Genomic DNA, 21,369 nt, shown 5'->3' with positions numbered 1-21,369 from the left:
AGGACTCAAAGGATTAAGTAACTCCCTTTAAGTCACTCACCAAGTAGGTGGGTTGACATCTGGATTCCTTCCCTAGACTGTCTGATTCCCGAGCTAGGGATCTTCCACATGGCTCCACCGCACTTATGAGTTTTCAGCAAAAACAGCAGGAGGCTCCTCTGCGTGAACGAGGGTTAAGATTGCTGAATGTTGGGCAGATGCTTCTAAGCAGCTCTTATGTAGAGTAAACAGTGGGCACACGAGGACACTCGGGAATGGCCTGAAGTGCACATAGGGCCAGAGACCAGGAGGCATTTATGGGGAACACTGCTCCTAAGTATCACCCTTCTCTCTAGAAGAGGAAAGCGCATATCTTTTAACTAGTAATACAATCACAAAAGCACACATTTACCTTTACAAATACACTTGGAGAAGCCCTTCGTGTTGAAAATGTTCACTGGAGCACCTTCCTTTGCAGTTTACAAAAAAGGCACATTTGTACTTTTTAATAATGTCACAATCTCATAATGGAGAGGAACTGATTTAGGGCATCCAACTGGAAATGGTGTTTTCTTGCCTGGCAAACATCCGATGTATATTTCCTGCAGGACAGTGCTAACAGCAGGCCATTTTCAGGTAGTCGCATTTCTCTTTAGAAAACAATAGGAACCTATTGAAAAACAACCTAGTAATCCAGCAATGAAAGAGGAACTCCAAATCCCATGGGGCTGATATAAAATCAACTTCAGAGGAGTCTAGAAAGGATGTTGGAAGTTGTTAAAACCACAAAGTCGGCTGTGGACTTAGGAGACTGTTCTCTTTGTAGTCGTAACATTTTGTCTCCAGAACCAGCTTCTGATTAATCGAATGAGTGATTAAGAGACTTCGATTAAAGATGGGCTTTCCATTCTAACAGGTTTTCTTTCCCATAACAGAAGTGCTTTCCATCATCGCTGTGGAACTGGAGCTCAAGGATTTCTTGAATGTCCTCCCGGAAGATGGCACTGCTGCATTCTTCTTGCCCTATCTTCTTTACTGCAGTCGCAAAAAATCACTGACTTGAAGTGTCTTTTGAAAGTAGCACATGAAGCTGCATTTTAAAAATTCGTTGCCAGGTACAGATACAAGCAAAGGGTTTTATTTTTTTATTTTTTACATATCTCAGATTCTTTCAGGGTGCTTCATGCAGTGGGTAACCACTGATTTCTAAATTTATAACCTGAATCCCTTTAATTGCCCAGAATGTAAAAGAGCTTCAAGACATAAGGAGTCTTCAAGGAAGCCACATATTTACAAGTGGATACTGATTTTTATTCCAGAAAACACCACCAATTTCTTGTTCTTGGAGACATGACAATCTTTTTCAATCCCAGGAACACTCGAGGAAACATTTTATAAGTTTATTTGAATATTACTTTAGAGCGCCAGAATTTTTATCTTCTGGATTTTTCCAGATTTTTCTATTGTGTTACTTTCAAATAATAATAATAATTTTCTCTTGAGGAAGATGTAAATGTTTTGCCACTGTAAAAGATTTCCAACTCGATCTTCTTGTTACTTTTAAATCCTGTGCTGTTTCTTTCTGCATCAGATGAAGTAAATGTTCACAAATCTCACTTCCTGTCTGGATGTTGGCATCATTTGTTGAATGCATGTTTCCAGCCCAAGCCTTGTATCTGTTTCCTGTTGATGTATACTCCTGTTGCTCTTGCAGCTGGAGCATTTGTGACAATAAAGCACTGTATCATGATAGTCACGTCTGTCTTCTTTTTTAACCTCTTGTTAAGGAGTTTTGAGTTCAAGTTCAGCTCATTGAGAGTGTTCACTGAATCCAGTTGAAACAGTACAAAAGTTTTGCTTGCCCACTGCCTGGCACAACCACGTTCTGAAGCTTGTCTCCTGGTGGCAAGGTTTCAATATTTTATTATCTTAAGTTTGTTTTAACCTGGATTTGACATAGGCATTGTTTCTCAACTTCACCTTTCCCCAATTCCAGGTAATATCCCTTGACCATCTTTTTCAAGGGTTCAACAAAACTCCAATTGGCATCTTTTTATTTTTGTTTTATTTTTCCTTCTTCCTCTGCAGCTTGTACCTGCATGCCCACTGGCTCATTAGAAATGATGTCAGCATTGATGGGAAGGTGATGGTTGGGAACATGTCAGGGACACTTCATGTGATCCTTTGAGGACCACCGGGACAGCTCTCTGGTCATAGATTTTTTTTTTTTAACATCTTAATGGCCTGTTGATCTTTTTTATCTGTAGCAGGCAACACAGTTTCCCCCACAGATGCACAGAATTTTATATTTTCAGTCTTTTATTAATGTTTATAGCCATTCCAAAGCAATGTTGTATTTAACATGTTCATATACATTATTATGAATCTTTTTAAAAAATTTTTCCACTTATCACCAAATTATTTCTTTCAGCCAGACTTGGTTTCTATAGAAAAAGAAATTTTAAGACATCATTTAAAATAGTGTATTTTATATGATTAAAAAATTAGTAGATGGTACTTTAAATGTATTCTAATTTTGAAGTATTACTTTGCTTAATCATTCTTAATTCGTTTATATTTTCTACTTTTCATATGTTTAGAAATCTCTTATTCTAGGAATGATTAAATTAAAGAAACATTACTCCCTACAGGATCTTTATTAATTATAAAGGGACAAATAGTAACTTGACTATGCTGAAACCTGGCAGATACCACCCTAACCAGTCATTTCGAAGGCAACCTCACCATTAATGTGACAACTCAATATCCCGTGCCTCCTAATAGGGGGCACTGAGGAAAACACAGCAAGCTTCTGTAACAGGGTCACCAAAAACACAACAGCACAAGCACCAGGAGGCACCAGACAGACTGAGATGAAGGGTGGTGGGTGCACTGTCTGCCCTCTGGCCTTCCCAAGCATCAAGATTGTGAAAGACAGGGTCTAAGGAGCTGCTGTAAGAGAGGTGTCGGGGGGCCTCAGGGAAGTGGCAACAGTGTGGGGCATGCGTAGGGTTCCTTGTTCTGTATAGAACACTGTTAGGATGATTGGTGAAATTGAGAAATAAAGCCGTGTAGAGCATCCACATTTGGGGATCTGGATAAAGGGCGTTTGGGAATTCTTTGTCCTACTCCTGCAGCTTTTCTGTATGTCCAAAGAAAGTTCATGAAATTTTGTGTCATTTTGTGAATATGTGAAATAGTCACCAAGCACAGCATTGTATTAGGTTGGGGTACTTGGCTAGCAAGTACCAGTCCCTGTCTAGGGAATTTCAAACCAAGTAAGTTTTTCAACCTGTGATCTGCATCTGAAAGGTTATCTATCATGGAAAAGTCACAGTGTAAGAAAAGTACCTTTTACATTTGTCACAGGAGGTCCCTGTGTGCTGCTCAGGGTGGGGAGTTGGACTACAGTAACTGACAGAACAGACAACACTCTCCCTAAGGACTTCTCCTTTGTGGAAACAGCCATCTCCAGGTGCATGACATCACAGTGGGTTTACAGGCAGGCAAGCGTTTTTTTTAAAGACTACAATTTTTTTTTTTTCTCAGCCTTTTTAACTTTTTGCTTTGTTTAAGTTATTGGTTTGTCTTCTGTCGGGTTCTTGTATTATTACTAAACACTCTTTGTAAAAAAAGAACTTTCATAGAAGAAACTTTCCTGGCAGAAGGTGTTGATATGAAATCCTGGAGCAGAAATTAAACTCCATTTGCACTAAGGATTAATCTTTCAGTGACTTAAATTTTCAATCATTTATATATTTACTTTTATCTTGGTTTTGAGAAGAAAACAAAGTTGTTTTCTTTACATAATTTCCCCCTGTTGAATTTGCCATGTCCAATTTTGAACCAGGAAAGACCAAAGCCTGTAGCCATAAGGCAGAAATTTCACTCTTTGTACACTTTGTTGGTGTATATACATTAAAATTCTGTTCCGTTTCCTGCTGTGGGGTGTGTGTGTGTGTGTGTGTATACACTCATGTAGGGGGATTGCTGCAGGAATTGGGGAGCAGGGTATTTAACTTTTTCTCCTGCATCTTTCACAATCAGTGATGCCTTCCCCTCTCCCTGGAAGCATAGAGGATGCTGCTCTGTCTGATTGGCTGTTGGAAATTATGTTGTTTTGGGGGTCTTTTTCCAGACTTCTCTTAAGGATGATCTATTACTTAGAAAAAAGTTAGTGTTTTCCTTTAGGAAAGAAGTTAAAAGTTGTGCTTTTGTTTTTGTTTGGCAGTGCTGGGCACTGAACTGAGGGCCTCATGCAGGCTAAGCAGGTGCTCCACTGCTGAACTACACCCTCTGCCCAGAAATTAAATTCTAAATGTGTCTTCCATGAATCATGGTTCACTTCTTGGTGAATGCCTTTTGTCAGCTTCAGGGACAATTATACTGCATCAGATTGGGACCAGCTTAGAGCCTATATGCTGTTCAAGTGCGGGCTATCAGGAATTGAGCCATGTAAATTCCTGCCTGGAGGTAGAGAAGGAAGAAATCAGAAATAAAATTCACAAATTCTTCATATTGGGGGGAGTATTTAGGCAAAGAGGCCTTTTACGTATCATAAAATATGACTTCTAGAATTTCCAGCTGCATATTTACCTTCGTTAGGTAGAACGGCATACGTGGTTTCCATCCCAGCATGAATGTGGTCGGTCACGTGGCAGTGGAGTAACCAGATTCCAGGCGTTTGGGGAGACATTTCTAGGGTTTGGTACGTCCCAGGGAAAATGTCAAAGACATCAGAACTATAAATGCCCCTGTGCTTAATTAGAAAAATGACAAACATTACATAATGTGTTAAGAGTTGGCTCAGTCTTCCACTGGGGGACCTGGGGATGTTAGAAAAATGGAATGAGTCCCTGCACATCTGTGTTTAATCCGGACCATGGGATGTGTGGTCTGTGTGTTTCTAGTAAGCCCTCAGTACCATGGGCCATCAAGTGGGTGCAGAGGAAAGATGCGATGGTGTTGGCCCAGCTCAGGACTGCTTGTGGCCTCCTGCACTGTGACTCTGGCCCACCTCTGTCAGAGCACTTGAGCTATACAGAGGAACTAGGCTGTGGCCCAGCAGCCCCAACCTCGCTATAGCCTGAACCTGCCCTAGACCATCTGTGTATGAAACTCTAGGGCAAGGAGGATAGTAATGGAAGCAGAAAAGGAGGCTGATGGAGACGCCCAGGCCAGGGCCAGTCCAGGCAGAGATGTAACTAGAGACAGGAGTTGGGTGTATTTCTGCAAGGATAGAATCAAAAGTCCACTAGAAATAGATCATTGTAAAACAAAATGCAGATTATAAATGGACTTTCTGCAAGGTGCTTTTTTTAGTAGTTAATACATTTTCTACATTAACTCAAAAATAAAAAAAAATAAAAAGAATATTATAAAAGGGCCATTGGCTCCTGCTGAAATCAGCACTTCAGCACTGGGTTGAGAACAGAAGTAGGATTGCGGTGGAGGGACGGTGGAGGGACGTTGCTTAATATCTGCCCGATGACCTTGCTCACCCAGGCCTTTTAAGATTCAGAACTTTGAACTGCAGGGCAAAAGTTAGGATGGTCCTGACCTCTGCTCTCTGGCTTATTATGGGAACACTCCTGCCCTCCCTGAGAGCAACTCCACTCAAATGCCTTACTGAGCAATGTGTGAGCGGAACTCCATGAAAATTCAGTAAAAACTTCAAGGAAAACTTACTTTAACAAAGACCCGGTATCAATTGAAATTTCTATACCTTTTACTCTTTGAAACTTCCTTTTTTTTTTTTTTTTTTTTTTCAGAACCCAGGGCCTCACACATGCTAGGCAAGCACACTGCTGCTGAGCTGGATTTTTAGTCCTTTTGTCAGGTTTTTTTGTGTGTGTGTGAGACAGGGTCTTGCTAAATTGTCGGCCTTGAACTTGACATCCTCCTTCCTCCACCTCCCGAGTGGAGGAGATCACAGGTGTGAGCCTCCATGCTTAGATGAAACTTTGAATTTTTCATAGATACATGTGAGGAAAGATTTTCTCTCTGTGAAGACATATTCAAACAGAGCAAGAAGGAAGACCACCAGTGGCTCTTACCTTATAATGGAAGCTGTGGCCGTGAAAGTGCACCGTGTGCAGGTCTATCTCATTGCCCATCCCCATCAGGTACCAGTTGACCTCATCTCCCACGTGCATCGTGAGGCCTCGCAGGTTTCCGAACATTCTCCCATTAATAGCTGGGGAAAGCATGTGAATGCGTGTTACCTTGTAGAATATTTTAAGCCGATAGGTATTTCACAGATAATATGATATTAGATGAACGGGGGGAGTCTTTTGTATACAATAGAATGCATTTCACTACAAATGAAGGAAATGGATATTTTAAGGTCACTTATGCCACACTAATGCTTCTCTCATCACCTTGCACTGAAGAAAGCCTTAATCCTACTTATGGGTTTAATTAAAAGGGAATGAGATTTTTGGAATTGGGAGAAAAATTAGTAAATGATTTTAAATATAGTCCCCTTCAATAGAATTTTACCTCACAAAGTGAGGAAAAAATAGTTTACCTAAAATGTAATAAATGAATAGTCTCCAACCTAATTATAGTTGAAAGAAGCAAAGGGTGAAAATGAGGATATTTGTTTTAGAATAATGTATCGTTCTGTACCATGCATTTTATTGCTTTCTATGAATTCTTCGTCATCTTTTTTTACTCTCTCGGGGTGATCAGAGTATGTTTTGATGTTGTCATCTAAGTACCAAGATTCATTCTCATCAAATACTAGAAACAGAAGGGAGAATTCCAGTTTCCTTATGGGATTGAATACTTTCAGGTAGTGTCTCCGACAGACGATCAGTGGGCCAATCAATCCACTGTAGAGATCCTGGGGATAAGCAGAAACTTCAGTCATTCTGGAATATAGGTCAGGTTTCAGCAAACTGGGGTCTTACCACCCTTGACCTCAGGAATTTGGGCAGGACCCATTTAACTAGTAGACTTGGCCTAACGTGACGATGCCAGTTTACTGACTTTGCAGTGAAGTGGTTCAGTTGGAACTGTCGGAAGCCATTCTCACACGTGACTGGGTGACTCCCGGTTAGGGTCTGAGGCGCTCTGGCTGTGTCGGAGCTTTCCCGGCCCTCTCCTGATGAGAGAACCTGTCCGTGTGGGGGTGTAACTGACCACTGACCCCGGAGGCCCAATCACTGACCCTGACCTTGGAGTGCGGCCCCCCTTCAACCTTCATTGGATGGAATTATCCCCTGAATTTCTTACTCCCCAATAAAAGGCTACTCCCTGGCGTGCTCGCTCGCTCTCTCTCCTGCTAGCCCTGAGTAATCCTTGCTGCCCTGCCGGGTGGTTAGAGGAGGGAACCAGAGAGGGGAGCCGTCTCGGACCTGGTCATAGAAAAAGGTAACTGAGTCTGTGTGTTTATTTCGATCTCACTAGCTAACTTTTATGCCAAGAACCTCATTAATGAAACCATTGCGCTGGCCGCGTGGTAGAATTGGCGCCCAAGAGGGGGGCATTCTAGATTAGCTAGATTGAGTGGGAGCGCGCTATAAAGATAAAGAAAAAAGTAAAGATAAAGGAAGTAGTGACAATTTGGGTCACAAAAGGAAGTGGTGACAATTTGGGTCACAAAAGTACCTTAAGATATTGAAGGAAAGAGACGTTAAATTAATTAAAATGGGAAATTCAACTTCTACGGATAAGGAAATGTATCTGACTATTTTAGACAGTATAATTAATCAGAAAGGAAAACAGATAAAGAAAGCTCAGTTATTACAATTCTTAGAGATTGTAGGTAAATATTGTCCTTGGTTTTGTGAACAAGAATCTCCAAATTTACTTACTTGGGAGAAATTAGGAAGAACGTTACAAAAGGTCTGTCCTTCTAATGAATTACCTGGAGGCATAGATAATATTCAGAGAACCTGGACGGCTTTGGAAGTTTGTCTTTTTGAATATATGGGCCAGAATTCGTGGCCCCCTGAGGACCTGCTAAAAGGCATTCAACAGGCTATCAAGTCTATTCAAATGGAAAATCCGCCTAAGACTACGTTAATTCCTTTTCCTTTAAGCCACTTAAAAACAAAGGCGCTAGGGGCCAGGCCCAAAGTTAAAAATGTAAATTTAAACTTGCAAAATCAGGCTACTCCGCAGGAAGATTATGGAGAGCAATATCAGAGAGGAGATACCTCCGAGGTCCTAGAGAGCCCTCCAAGGGAGGTAGACGATCTTCCTGGAGAGGAAAATCTGGAAGAGATTCCTAGAGGGGCTCAGAGTTCTTCTCAGCCACGTGACTTAGAAGCCCAATTTCAAAATGGTGACAGCACAGAACCTTTACCAGCTAATCTATGGGGGAGAGATATTTTAACCAAAATTAGATTATTATTAGTTACTCCTAACTCTATGAGATCAGTTGAGGAAGTTAGTCAGAGATATTTTCCTGGAGATGATAAGGAGACCCTTCAGGAAGAGTATCTGTTTACAAACCAGTCTCCACGACAAAGATTAGTAAATGCTCAAAGCCAAAATTTTTATTAGGGGCCCTGAGTACTTCCCCGATCCCTAAGACAGCTGAAAAAATCACCTGGCTCACAGAGGAGCCTATATGGATTTCTCAGTGGCCCATCTCAGGGGAAAAGCTTAAAATAATTCATAGGTTAGTAGAGGAACAACTTCAGGCTGGTCATATAGAACCAACGCTTAGTCCTTGGAACACACCTATTTTTGTTATTAAGAAAAAGTCAGGAAATTGGAGATTGCTGCAGGATTTAAGGGCAATAAATCATGCAATTCAGCCTATGGGACCCTTACAGCCAGGACTTCCCTCTCCCACAGCCATTCCTTTAGATTATAGCTTGATGGTAATAGATTTAAAAGACTGTTTTTTCTCTATAAGGTTACATCCTGGAGATTGTGAGAGATTTGCTTTCACTGTCCCAACAATTAATTTTAAGGAACCTGTTAAAAGATATTGCTGGAAAGTACTCCCACAGGGAATGCGTAATAGTCCTACTCTGTGCCAAAAATACGTAGACCAGGCGATAGATCCCATAAGAAGTAGCTTTCCTGATGCATATATTATCCATTTTATGGATGATATATTATTGGCTCATGCTAATCCAGAGGTACTTTCAGAAATTTTTACTCAGTTAGAGACTTCGCTTTCAGCAATGGGTTTATGCATAGCTCCTCAAAAAATTCAAAAAGTGTCTCCTTTTCAATATCTAGGTCAGATAATTCAAGGACGTACAATCCGTCCTCAAAATCTTCAGATAAGAATTAAGGAGTTACATACCCTTAATGATTTTCAAAAGCTATTAGGAGATATTAATTGGCTGAGGCCATCCTTAAAACTAACTACTTCTGAGTTAAGTCCTTTATTTCAGATATTACAAGGAAATCCTTCTCCAACCTCTCCACGTCAGCTAACTTTAGAGGCTAAAACAGCTTTAAGGAAAGTTGAAAATGCAATTAAAAATGCACAGCTTACTAGAGTTGATCCTAAGGAAATGGTGTATTTATTAATATTTCCAACTGAACATACACCAACAGGAGCCATATGGCAAAAATTAGGAGTTATTGAGTGGATTTATTTATCCCACTCCCCTCAAAAAACATTAATTCCTTTTCATGATTCTATAGCTCAATTAATAATTAATGGTTGAACTAGGATTTTACAATTAATTGGATCTGAACCTGATATCATAATTATTCCATTTTCTGTTCAACAGATTAATTGGCTTTTTCAAACTTCTAGCCCATGGCAAATAGCTTTTGCTGATTTTCCTGGCCAGATAGATAGTCACTATCCTCGTGATAAAATTATACAATTTGCATCATTAACGTCACTTATTTTTCCAAAGATTGTACGTGCCCATCCTATAGATGAAGCCTTATCAGTGTTCACTGATGGATCAAGTTCAGGTAAAGCAGGATTTTATAGTCGTGTTCACACAGAGGTAATACAAACTTCTTATACTTCTGCCCAAAGAGCAGAGCTTCAAGCTCTGATTTGTGCCTTAACTTACTTTGCAAATGAGCCTATTAATATTTATTCTGACAGCTTATATGCAGTCGGAGTTACTAAAAATATTGAAACTTCAGTTATTGGGTATACTTCATCACAAGAGTTATTTAAATTATTTCATAATTTACAAAAGGCAGTGCTAATGCGGAAATATCCATGTTTCATAGGACATATACGAGCTCATACTAATCTTCCAGGACCTTTAGCTTCAGGTAATAACAAAATTGACAAACTCATAGCTTTTTGTCAACAGATGTCTTCATATGACTGTGCACTAGCTTCCCATTCCTTGCATCATCAAAATGCTTCTAGCTTACGTAAAAAATTTAATATTACTAGAGAACAAGCTCGTCAGATTGTAAGCCAATGCCCTAAGTGTGTTATTCACACTCCATCTCTGCCATCAGGGGTAAATCCCCGTGGATTAAAACCAAATCAAATCTGGCAAATGGACGTAACTCATATTCCTCAATTTGGTAAGCAGTGTTATGTGCATGTCATAGTGGACACTTATTCTAGATTTATTTTTGCCACAGCACGTACTAAGGAAAATTCTCAAAATGTAATTTCTCATTGCCTAGCAGCTTTTTCTGTTTTAGGATGCCCTATGCAGATTAAAACAGATAATGCTCCAGCTTATGTGAGCTCTTCTTTTCAACAATTTTGTCAAGAGTTTAAAATTAATCATAAAACAGGAATTCCTTATAACCCCCAAGGTCAAGCCATTGTAGAACGAGCTCATTTATCTATTAAACTTCAATTACAAAAATTAAAAAGGGGGGATAGGCTTATGACTCCCCAAAATAGCCTTAATCATGCCTTGTTTGTTTTAAATTTTTTAAACTGTGACGCAGAAGGTCACACTGCTGCTGAGAGACAAATGTCTCCCTCAGTAACAGGCCCTTTAGGCAGAGTTTTGTGGAAAGATTTACAGACCGGTCAGTGGAAGGGCCCAGACCCGGTGATTATATGGGGCAGAGGGCATGCTTGTATTTTCCCAGAAAATTCTTCTCGTCCTATTTGGGTGCCTGAACGTGCTATCAGACATGGAAGAGATAGAACCCAGATTGAAGCGACTGAGGATCGACCCAGAGGAGCCCCCATCCAGAAGGAGGAGATATCGGAAAAGGATGAAGAAAGACCAGACTGACCCAGCCAAAAAGCTGATTTCATGGGAAGACGTGAAGAAGCTAACAACCCAGGCTTCCCGAATACTTCGAGACCTAGGAAAAAACAGGACCCCAATGATGATGGTAACAACAGTAATTGCCCTACTGGGCTGTCAGGTAAAGGGGGATCAAGTAGACACTTACTGGACATATTTCCCAGATCCACCCCTGGTACACCCAGCTGTGTGGAGTGGAGAATCTATTCCAGTATTTACTAATGACTCATTCTTGATGGGAGGATTTACAGATACTCATATTACTCCCAATCATGTGACTAGATTTAATTATTCTGGCTATAGTGCCCAATTACCCTTGTGTTGGTCCCACGATAAACATGCTGGCTGTCTGAAAGTATCATTCGAAGAAAAGACAGCGATTGGTAGACCTAGACTGACAAATAATTCTATTTATGGAGATTTAAAACCTAATACTAGATCAGTAATTAAGATGGGACTTTCCCATAATAAGCCAGTCATTTCTGCAAAACCTCCACAGATACACCACTGTCCAAATAGTTCTACAATTGAGATTGGCACCTTTCCTAAATGGATGGATTGTATAAATCCCTTTCCTGTACAACATAAGGTGTCTAAAGATAGTGGGTATATTTTAGACTGGTCTCCAAAAATTGATAAGAGACAATTACGAAGAAATTCTGCTATGACACCTGCAGGATTTGTTAGTAATATTTTGACTTATAGTGAAGGTGGTGTTCAAAAAGATATTTGGCGTTTAATTGCTGCCTCAGAATTCTTACATTTTACAGACAGACCCTTACCAAGATTTATTGGCAAGAACTGTAAAGAGGGATCTTGCTATGGCTTACGAGCTTGTGTCCAATCTCCTTATGTTTTAATTATTGGAAATGTAAAAGTTAAATGGATAGATGACAGATATATTGTTACTTGTAAAAAATGTAACCTAACCAATTGTATTACTAGGTATAATGGAGGAAAAGGAGTGCTGATACTTCATCAGCCCTCTTTTGTTTTATTACCTGCTAATATTTCAGAGCCATGGTATGCTGATGCTGGTTTACAAGTCTTACAGCAAATTCATGCCCAGCTGGCAAGACCTAAACGTGCTATTGGAGTTATAATTGTTGGTGTTTTGGCACTAGTCTCTTTTATTGCATCAACTGTCTCTGCGTCTCTGACATTGTCTCAGAATATTCAGCATGCAAAATTTCTTAATAATTTAGCTCAAAATACTTCCAAGGCTCTGCGTAATCAAGTAAATATTGATGAAAAGATTGAAACTAAATTAAACGCCTTAGAGGCAACTGTTATTGACATAGGTAATGAACTTTCAGCCTTAAAATTTAAAGAAAGGCTTAAATGCCATGCTAATTATAAGTATATGTGTGTTACAGCTGCCAAGTACAATGCTTCTCTCTGGGATTGGGAGAAGGTTAAAAACCATTTGTTAGGTATTTGGCAAAATAGTAATAATAGCTTGGATATTCTGGAACTTCATCACCATATCCAAGACATTCAAAATAATAGAGCTGATTTTTCAGATCCTTCTTCCTTGGCTAACCAAATATTGAAGGAGTTAAATGGATTCAACCCTGGAAATATTCTCAAACACTCGGCCTGGTACATTATTGGATTATTCTCTTTGCTGCTAATTCTTTATTGCGTTGTAATTGTAGGATGGCGAGTCTTCAGAACAAGAATGCAGAAACTCCAGAGAGTGAACCGCCGCCTCATTTTTGCGAAAAGAAAGGGGGAATATGTCGGAAGCCATTCTCACACGTGACTGGGTGACTCCCGGTTAGGGTCTGAGGCGCTCTGGCTGTGTCGGAGCTTTCCCGGCCCTCTCCTGATGAGAGAACCTGTCCGTGTGGGGGTGTAACTGACCACTGACCCCGGAGGCCCAATCACTGACCCTGACCTTGGAGTGCGGCCCCCCTTCAACCTTCATTGGATGGAATTATCCCCTGAATTTCTTACTCCCCAATAAAAGGCTACTCCCTGGCGTGCTCGCTCTCTCTCTCTCCTGCTAGCCCTGAGTAATCCTTGCTGCCCTGCCGGGTGGTTAGAGGAGGGAACCAGAGAGGGGAGCCGTCTCGGACCTGGTCATAGAAAAAGGTAACTGAGTGTTTATTTCGATCTCACTAGCTAACTTTTATGCCAAGAACCTCATTAATGAAACCATTGCGCTGGCCGCGTGGTAGAGGAACAGTGGTGAGCAGCAGGGTGGTTATGTGAGTGGTATGGAAGTAGAGATGTGCATAGAGGCCAAAAATTGGCTCAGCTAATGCTCAGTGATTTAAAAGAATCCTAAATGAACAGTGTGGGCTTGTTTACACCATGGGCCCATGAACTCATGAATATGAGCCACACTTTAGGCCACTCACTATAAATCCATGGAAGAGTGGGCAAAGCTCCTGCCCTCTAGGAACTCATTCTAATAAAGGAAACAGAAATGGAAGAAATAGAGTAGACATGGGAGTAGTCTCAGCTGCAGTGAAGAATGATGCACACAGGGAGGGAGACCACCAACGCCACGTCAGTGAGCAGTTGGATTGGGCTGGGCGTCTGAAATGGCAGGATAGGTCTTTGGGCTGAATCACGGTAGAGAACTTAAGATTCTGTCTTGTGCATCATTGGAAACCACTGAAAAACTAGACAGAAAATGGCAGCAAATTTGTTCTAAGTCATTTGGGTGAAGTGAAGGAAGACTTGGAGGGGAAGAGATTGGACGCTGGAAGGACATGGTGTAGTTGAGATAAGTTTCAAGAACCTGAGCTATGGGGATGGAGAGAAGGAATGGATTGAGCTCTAGGTGGGGATGGGAGGGTGAATGGTCTGGGTGAGCCAGGGAGAGGCAGGTGCTGGGTAAGTCAGCACCTCTGTACCAAATCTGTGGCCTGGGTGCCTGTGCTGCTGGTGGTACAATGGAACATGCAGAAGGAGGCCAAGGACCCAGCATTCATGTTAGAGTGGCTGAGTGTGAAGGCCCTGGGGGAGGCGCCCAGTATGCAGCACCAAAACTCAGAAAAGATTTGGACTAGAGATTTATTTCTACAAAATAAATATTTGAGCAGATGTTGAAATGTTTCATCAAACAGCACTTTCAGTTACTCTGTGAATGACTGCTGAGATCAGCTTTTATATTATCTGGTTGGAAAGAGTGCTGAAACCATGTACCAGCTCTTTGAGTTCAACGTATTTTCAAGCCAAAAGAGAAATAAAATACAACATTGATCGATAACTTAATTTCTATAAGTATTCTCCATAATCGGCAATACTAGGCTACCTATAACTATCTTTACAAACAAATAAACCAAACTAATATAGATTGAATACTTATTTTCCTGTTTAACATAGAACTTGAGCACAGGAAAACACTCACCTTCCTTCAACTGTGTGTCTATTTGGGGGGGTTGTCACAAAACACCAAATGACTTAACATTTACCTTAACTTGATCCACAGTGGAGTAGTAAACCCATGGGATACAGGGCGAATCCTCTGTGCCAGCTCCAGATCTTTCTGGGATTTTCCATATGTAAGTGCGAGTTTCACCTAAATTAATCAGGAGTTAAGCCTTGATAGTAGTAACCCAGGAACTGGAATGTCAGTTTAAAAACTAATGTAATTAGTTTTTAAAAATACAACTACTCAAAAACTCCTTGCAGGCATTTAGTTTTAAGATTGACTGTTAGATATATTTCATGTCATTTGTGTGTGTCAACTAGGAACTAACTGTTGATGATACACTTGCTGTCATTCAGACAGGAGGGGCTGTTCCAGTATCCTCATTTGAAGAAGCTTTGCAAACTCCTCTTAGCTTGAAATGTTTCCCTCAGATGCCAAATGGCTGTCCTGCAGGGGCAGCCCTGTCCCTGGGGTCATGTCTATGTGTGACTGTCCTACTCGACTCCCTTGGCTCTGTGCAGCCCTCCTCTCCCCTTCCTCCCACCACTTCCTCACTGAGCCCAGGATTCAGGATCAGCCCTGCTACTCCTGTGCCTCCAACTTGTCAAAGTCCTGCTGGCCTCCTGTCTTATTTGTCTCATCGAAGGCTCCTCTGCCACTCCTGTCTCATGCAGGGCATAACCACATTCTGGTCCTGGACACCCTGAAGATCCTCCTACCTTGCCAAACCCTTACCCTCTTCCCACAGGCCCCAGGCTCTTCTTCAGTCCCATCTCCATTTCCAGTCACCTCAGGGCTTCCTGTGTCACTGCTCCTAGACCTGAACTTCCCCGTGCCCTCTACCAATCCGGACTGTGCTCTTTACTCGCATATTTAAAAATGCCATTGACTCTAACCTGCCAGAGTCCTGCAGACCTTTACTAGGCGAGCAGGCTACACCTGAGCATGGTCTTGAGGGATGTGGAAGACTTTTTCTTGTTCTTTAACTATTCTTATGTCGAAAATTTTCTTGTAAATATAAAGTGTCGATTCACCACCTGAACACCTTACTGTCGCTTCTGCTTTTACTTATTGCAACTAGCTGCACAGTAGCATTTCCTTCTCCCTGGCCCTTCCTCCTTCCACGGCCCTCTCCTGCCTGTGGATGATGCTCAGAACTTGAGTCCTTCCTGGCTTTTCTCTCCCCCACACTCCCTCTTGCCCCCCTTTTGGCCACTTTAGCAGCACCTTAAAAATCAATAGAATGTCAACTTCTTACCCTTTCAGCTGCTCTCCTCTGTTCCAAATCACGATGATTTGGTAGAATTTTTATCCAGATTATCAAACAAGTTCTCTAACTGGTCCCTGATGCTGCCTTTGCCCCAAGAGTCACCTGCCCACCTATCAGCCAGAATGCCCCCTAAAAGGTGTCAGTCATCCTTCTTCTGCTCAGATCCTCGCACAGGTGTTTAGAATATAGACTCTCCGTCTTAGTCGCGGCCTCCTGGCCCTCCTTCCTCCATCCCGCCCCGATGTCCCTGCTTCACATTCTGTCCCTTGCTTGCTCGGCTCTCACCTCTGGGCTGCTTGCTGTTCTCAGACAGGCCAGGCCCACTCCCATCTCCCATCTCGGGGGCCTTGGGTCTTCCCTACAACTACCTGGGCACCATTGCCTCGTGCCATTTAGATGTCCCCTTCAATGTCACCTCCTCAAAGAAGCCCTCCTGACGGCCCTAGAACAGCCCCCGGGACTCCTCACCCTGCTGGGCCTTCCACAGCAGTGCTTGCTGCTCCCCACTTAGCTCCCTCCGATCTGCTCGCCTTCCGGGGAAGAGCAGGAGGACCACCAGGGCAGGGTTTTTTAATTTCTGTCCCCACTAAATTTGCAAGAGCAACTCTGCAGAGCAATTATTCCTTTTCTCGTTTGGTGTATTTGAGCACTCCCAAATGACCAAAAAAAAAAAAAAAAAAAAAAAAATGGCCTTTTCCTAGAAGCCAATTTGACAAATAATGGAAGAAAACATCTTCTGAGCTAGGTCATGCTGGGTACTGGACTAGATACAGGGGGCAGTTAAAATGCCAAGCGGCAGCCTCTGGCCCTGCTGACCCTGTCTGGAGATAGGCCCACACTCCTCGGCCACACGTAGTGGGGTCAGTGCCACCTGAGGCATGCCCTAGCTGAGCTTGGGGGATCATCTGGGACTCCCCTGGAGGATCTGCAGCTCTGCAGCCCCTTCCTGCTTCCCTGTTGGCTCCTTTGCCCTGGTAGGAGCACATGCTTGGACACCGGTGCACGCGCAGACACACTCCTCGTGTCCCCTCTGAGCCCCCACCTCCTGCTTCACTTCCTCAGGTCACACTCGTTTGGAAGAAATGCCTGTGTGACAGTAGCCATCCATGGAGAGGCTGCTGTGTCCCTAAGGTGCTCCTCCCTGTGAATACCTGGCAGTGTCGGAGTCACCATGGGACTCTCCGTTTTCACCCCGTGGGCATGGATGGAGTAGGGTCTTGTTGCCATGTTTTTAAAGACGATCTTGACTTTGTCTCCAACATCTGCATGAAGCTGTGGACCTGGTGAGAGGGAAAGGAAGAGTGACTTATTCACCTGCCAGACCAGGTGACTTTCCCAGTGTGAGGCGGTCTCTGATCTCTAGTACCAGCATAGATTTACACCTATACCAGAGGCTCTGGGGTAAAAATACCAGCAATGGCTTCCAGGAAAGATGGAGACCACAGTAAAACTCTTACCTAGAGTTCCAGGGGTAGTGCCTCATCAGGGGAGCTGATGACCAGGGGTCATCCTGCAAAACTCACGATCCTCTGGAGACCATGGTAAATCTCTTACCCAGAGTTCTAGGGGTAGTGCCCAATCTTGGGGAGCTGGTCCCCCCAGGGGTCTTCTTGAGTGTGAATTTAGGACAGTTCTTATTTGAGAGGATGGGCTACTCCTCCCCATCCTGCCCCCCAGCCAATCCCAACCATTTCCTGTCTGGTAGAATTTCTGCCATCTGACATCAAGGGGATGAGGATAACCAAGCCCCAGGGAAACTCTGATGTTGGGGAGAGAGCGGGGTGGAGGTGTCAGGTGGTTTTCAGATCATTTCCAAGCCTGGTGTGGTCAAGTCAGGCATTTTGTCTTCAGGTGGCTCCTGACCAGTCCAGGGCAACTTCTCTATTGCCTGTGCATGGTAACACTCGCTTTCCCGTGTGTGGGGGTGTTCTTGTAATTAACCATTTACATCTTAATTTAAAAATTAAATGGCTCGGTGAGAGAGAGGGAGAGAGAGAGAGAGAGAGAGAGAGAGAGAGAGAGAGAGAGAGAGAGAGAGAGAGAGAAGATAAAAGGGAGAATTTGGGTAGGAATTTCATTAGGAAACAGCTTCTTAGGAACTCCACCCAAACTGCATTAATCTACTTGTTAAATACCAAATACATAAAAGTTCACCAGTATAAGCAATAATGCATTATTTCTGACAGAAATGAGTAATATTTTATTATCCATACTCTTCAATAAGCATAGGCTTCTCTTTTACTGAATAACTTTTTATTTTGATCTGAATAACTGTGATATATGAAAGGAAAATAGAACCCAGGGACATGGCTTGCTGCCCCTCTGACAGGAGGTGCGTGAACCTACCTAGAATCCCTAGGTGCTCTTCCTCAGGTTTTCTCCCCACTGGGACTCGGAAGGTGCTGTCGGTGTATTGCCGGTACACAGCTTTCTTGTACTTTGAGCCTATGTAAAATTCCCCCTTATCTAGAAATGCATTGGAAACACTAAAAAAACAAACAAACAAACAAACAAACAAAAAACAGGTTAGTATTTGTTTTAATGAAAATGGAAGTTGTATTTAAATTTTAAATTTTGAGTAAAAGTATAGTTTTATTGAAGTAATGTGGCAGTTTTTAGTCATTTCCCACCCCAGTAAAAAAACAAACAAACAAAACAACAACAACAACAACAACAACAACAAAAACCAAGGCTTTAAAGCTAGATGCATGTGGCAGACAGCACACCTCGCCATCTGGGTGGCGTCCCTGATCCTGGACCTCACTTTGCCACTGGCTACATTACCTCCATCTCATCATGACCTGTTGGAGCCACGGTTTCTTTGCTCCTAAAATGAGGAATTCAACAGATCATCCCTAGGTTTCCGTGCCGCCTAAAGCTGTATGAGTCCAGATTCGGTCCGTGATGGGATCTCAGGCTACTGCAGTACTTTTGGATGCTAGAAGCTGCAATGGCACCTTTTCCCAATCATTCCCTATTCCTAAAATTTTCATGGCCACCTCATGACTCCTGTATAGTCTTTTTGTTTTTTGGTACTAGAAATTGAACCCAGGATTGCTTATCCACTGAGCCACATCCCCAGCACCCCTGTGTTTTAAAATATATTTTATTTAGAGGCAGAGTCTTTTTGTGTTGCTTAGGACCTCACTAAGTTGCTGAGGCTAGCCTTGAACTTGTAATCCTCCTGCGCCAGCCTCCCAAACTGCTGGGATTACAGGCATGTGCCACCACACCTGGCTTGCATAGCTTTTTAACAATTTAATCCCAGTCACTAAAATAACCTTTTACTCCACTGAAAACCACAGTTGCCATCACAGTCAAATGACCACCCCGCACTGCCCACCACGGCTCTCCTCTGTGCTGTGCACCCTGGATCTGCTCATCCACGCAGAGCCCAGTCCTCAGACCAGATCATCCAGACGGTGCAAGATGTACTTGATATAGAGGAGAGCACAGTGCTTACTAGGGGTGCCAGGTGATGCTGCTTGGAACGGGTGTTGGAAGCTCTGGTAGTCATCTTTCACTTCATTATGCACACTAAATTTATTCTTTTTTTTTCCATACAGCACACATCGCTAATGATTTTGAACCATATTTTCCTATAAGTTCTTGGGAGGAAAGAGTTCCTAGACTGCCGTCAGACATTTAAAATACTCTTGCATACCTAACAGTTTTAGGAATACAAAATGGGCTAAAAGTGAAATTTGGAAAGAAAAACAAGCAGCCAATAGTTGGTAAATAAAGCTAACAGTGAGCTCTGAATTTGGCCCCTAATTTTGGTTTAGTTTGAAAATAAGTAACAAGATAATGGAAGTTTTCCTCATGAGAAAATTAAGCAGCAATAGATGAGGACAGGTTCTTAGGAGGCTTTTGTTGTTTGGGTTGGTATTGCTGAACCCAAGGGCTTCTGATTCTAAAAGCTGGTATCATTCTCCTCTGGTAGGAAACCTAAAATCACAAAGTGGAAATGAAAGCCTGGCGGGTTACTTTAGCTCTTGTAAGTGATGCAGCTCCTTCTCCCATGCCCTGTGTGGCGAATAATCCCATTCCACCTCCAGGGCTGCCACGTAGTAGGTTCTTTCATTCAGGTAGCCGGTGAGATCCTCGGGCTGCTGCGTGCAGCTGCTCACAGTGTATTTCTGCTTCATGCCACCTGTGTAGTGGTCGGTTGTAAGGCACTCGACGTCAAAGGTCCCTGGAGTGGGAGAGAGGAAAAGGTGGCTCCCTACCTTACTCCAAATCCATGCCAAAGCCCTTCTTGTGACCCGATTAGAGGATCTGATCCCCACTTCTGATGGCCTCACCTGCTGTTTACTCTATTGCAGGCCCCTTAGCTGTTCTTAGAAGAGGTTGGCATGTGCCCATCCGGATACCCTTGCACTGGCCACGTCCCCTGCCTGGAACCTTCTCCCCAGATATCTACATGGTGCACACGCTCACATTATTCAGGTCTCTCCTTAATTGTCACCTCCTGAGGGAGTCTTGGTCCCTGCTCCACAGGTCGCCATCCCCTCCTTGCCCTAGTCTTCTGCCTGTACTTATAACCACTTGACGTGGATGTATTCTTAGGATTGCTTAGTGTCTGTCTCCCTGGAATAGAATTTCAGCTCCATGAGATACTTTATCTCTCTTTTTTTTTTTTCATTGTCCAATGTACTTCCATTTGTCAAAAGAATAAAAAGGGGGTCACTGCCTCTGTTTTAAGTTTTAGTGGCACAAAATGAACCAAATAAATCCTGAAATAAATTAGCATATTTTCATATCTTGATTAAAATTCTTTCCGGGTTGTTTCAGTTTGGTTGGCTCATTCAGAGCAAGGCTGGTCTGAATTTGCATGGCTGCAGTTCTAGCGGAGAACAGGGCAAGCAGTGTATCCAGGCTGCAGAGACCCTATGGAAAGCTCAGCGTTGGAGCTCTGTGGGGGCCACCCTGCTGCTCTGCCTCCCCAGCTACCTTCAAGAGGACCTGAATTAAAAAGGGAATTGCCTGAGGACTCTTCTGTGTGGAATCAGAGGAAACCAGAGCCCCCTCTCTTCTTCCTCTGGTATCCCCTTTTATGCCCAGTAAATAGGGAATATGCAGGTCTATGTATTCCTTACACACCCTTTCAAGGAAGGAAGGACCTTTGGGAGACTTGAGCCAGGGTGACTTTACCAGCCAACATGTTTGGCTACACGAATCAGCCCAGCAGAGTCTTATCTTGGCTCTAGGCACACGAACCTGCCGAGTCAGGCTGCATGAGAAGTGTCAGACTCGTTTGTGGGAAGAGATTGGCTGTGTCTCTTCTTTCTCCTTTTGACAGAAATGTGTTTCCTGAAAAGTAGATCCCGTGTACGTCGGCCTCATTTCCAGCACTGAATACGTACCACACAACAGAGTCTCCTAGGCACATATTGAGACCAGGCAGATTCCCATACATGAATCCATTAATTGCTGTAAAAGTTGGGAAATATCCTATTGAGAGCAATTTATTTTATGACAGTCTCTGACTTTCCAAACCCAGCTATGTGTTGTTTTTTTTTTAATTTTAAAAGCCCCATTCAAGCCTGTCTGTTCTTTATGTA

At 42.7% G+C, this 21,369-nt stretch overlaps 2 protein-coding genes across 4 annotated transcripts in view; one reads left to right on the top strand and one right to left on the bottom strand.

Moving 5' to 3' along the window:
- Hps3 (HPS3 biogenesis of lysosomal organelles complex 2 subunit 1) overlaps positions 1-1,731 on the top strand; it is a 34,839-nt gene extending 33,108 nt beyond the window's left edge. For 2 of the 3 annotated variants that reach the window (XM_076867200.2, XM_076867199.2), the window contains one exon: positions 915-1,731. In XM_076867200.2, the coding sequence (XP_076723315.2) occupies positions 915-1,042 (128 nt within the window). In that variant the 3' untranslated portion in view covers positions 1,043-1,731. The remainder of the gene's footprint in view (positions 1-914) is intronic. The other variant, XR_013092444.2, reaches the window with a different exon arrangement.
- A 2,803-nt stretch (positions 1,732-4,534) lies between these two features.
- The window catches only part of Cp (ceruloplasmin), a 40,838-nt gene continuing 24,003 nt past the window's right edge, over positions 4,535-21,369 (bottom strand). The window contains exons 11-18 of the mRNA XM_076867059.2: positions 21,026-21,238; positions 19,793-20,000; positions 18,152-18,291; positions 16,957-17,085; positions 14,576-14,682; positions 6,610-6,826; positions 6,036-6,175; positions 4,535-4,738 (exon numbers count right to left, since the gene is read on the bottom strand). Of these exons, the coding sequence (XP_076723174.2) occupies positions 4,535-4,738; positions 6,036-6,175; positions 6,610-6,826; positions 14,576-14,682; positions 16,957-17,085; positions 18,152-18,291; positions 19,793-20,000; positions 21,026-21,238 (1,358 nt within the window). The remainder of the gene's footprint in view (positions 4,739-6,035; positions 6,176-6,609; positions 6,827-14,575; positions 14,683-16,956; positions 17,086-18,151; positions 18,292-19,792; positions 20,001-21,025; positions 21,239-21,369) is intronic.

Source organism: Callospermophilus lateralis, chromosome 10 (assembly GCF_048772815.1).
Source record: "Callospermophilus lateralis isolate mCalLat2 chromosome 10, mCalLat2.hap1, whole genome shotgun sequence".
NCBI classification, from domain to species: Eukaryota; Metazoa; Chordata; class Mammalia; order Rodentia; family Sciuridae; genus Callospermophilus; species Callospermophilus lateralis.
The sequence above is the reverse complement of the archived record's forward strand: the minus strand, read 5'-3'. Positions and strand labels throughout refer to the sequence as shown.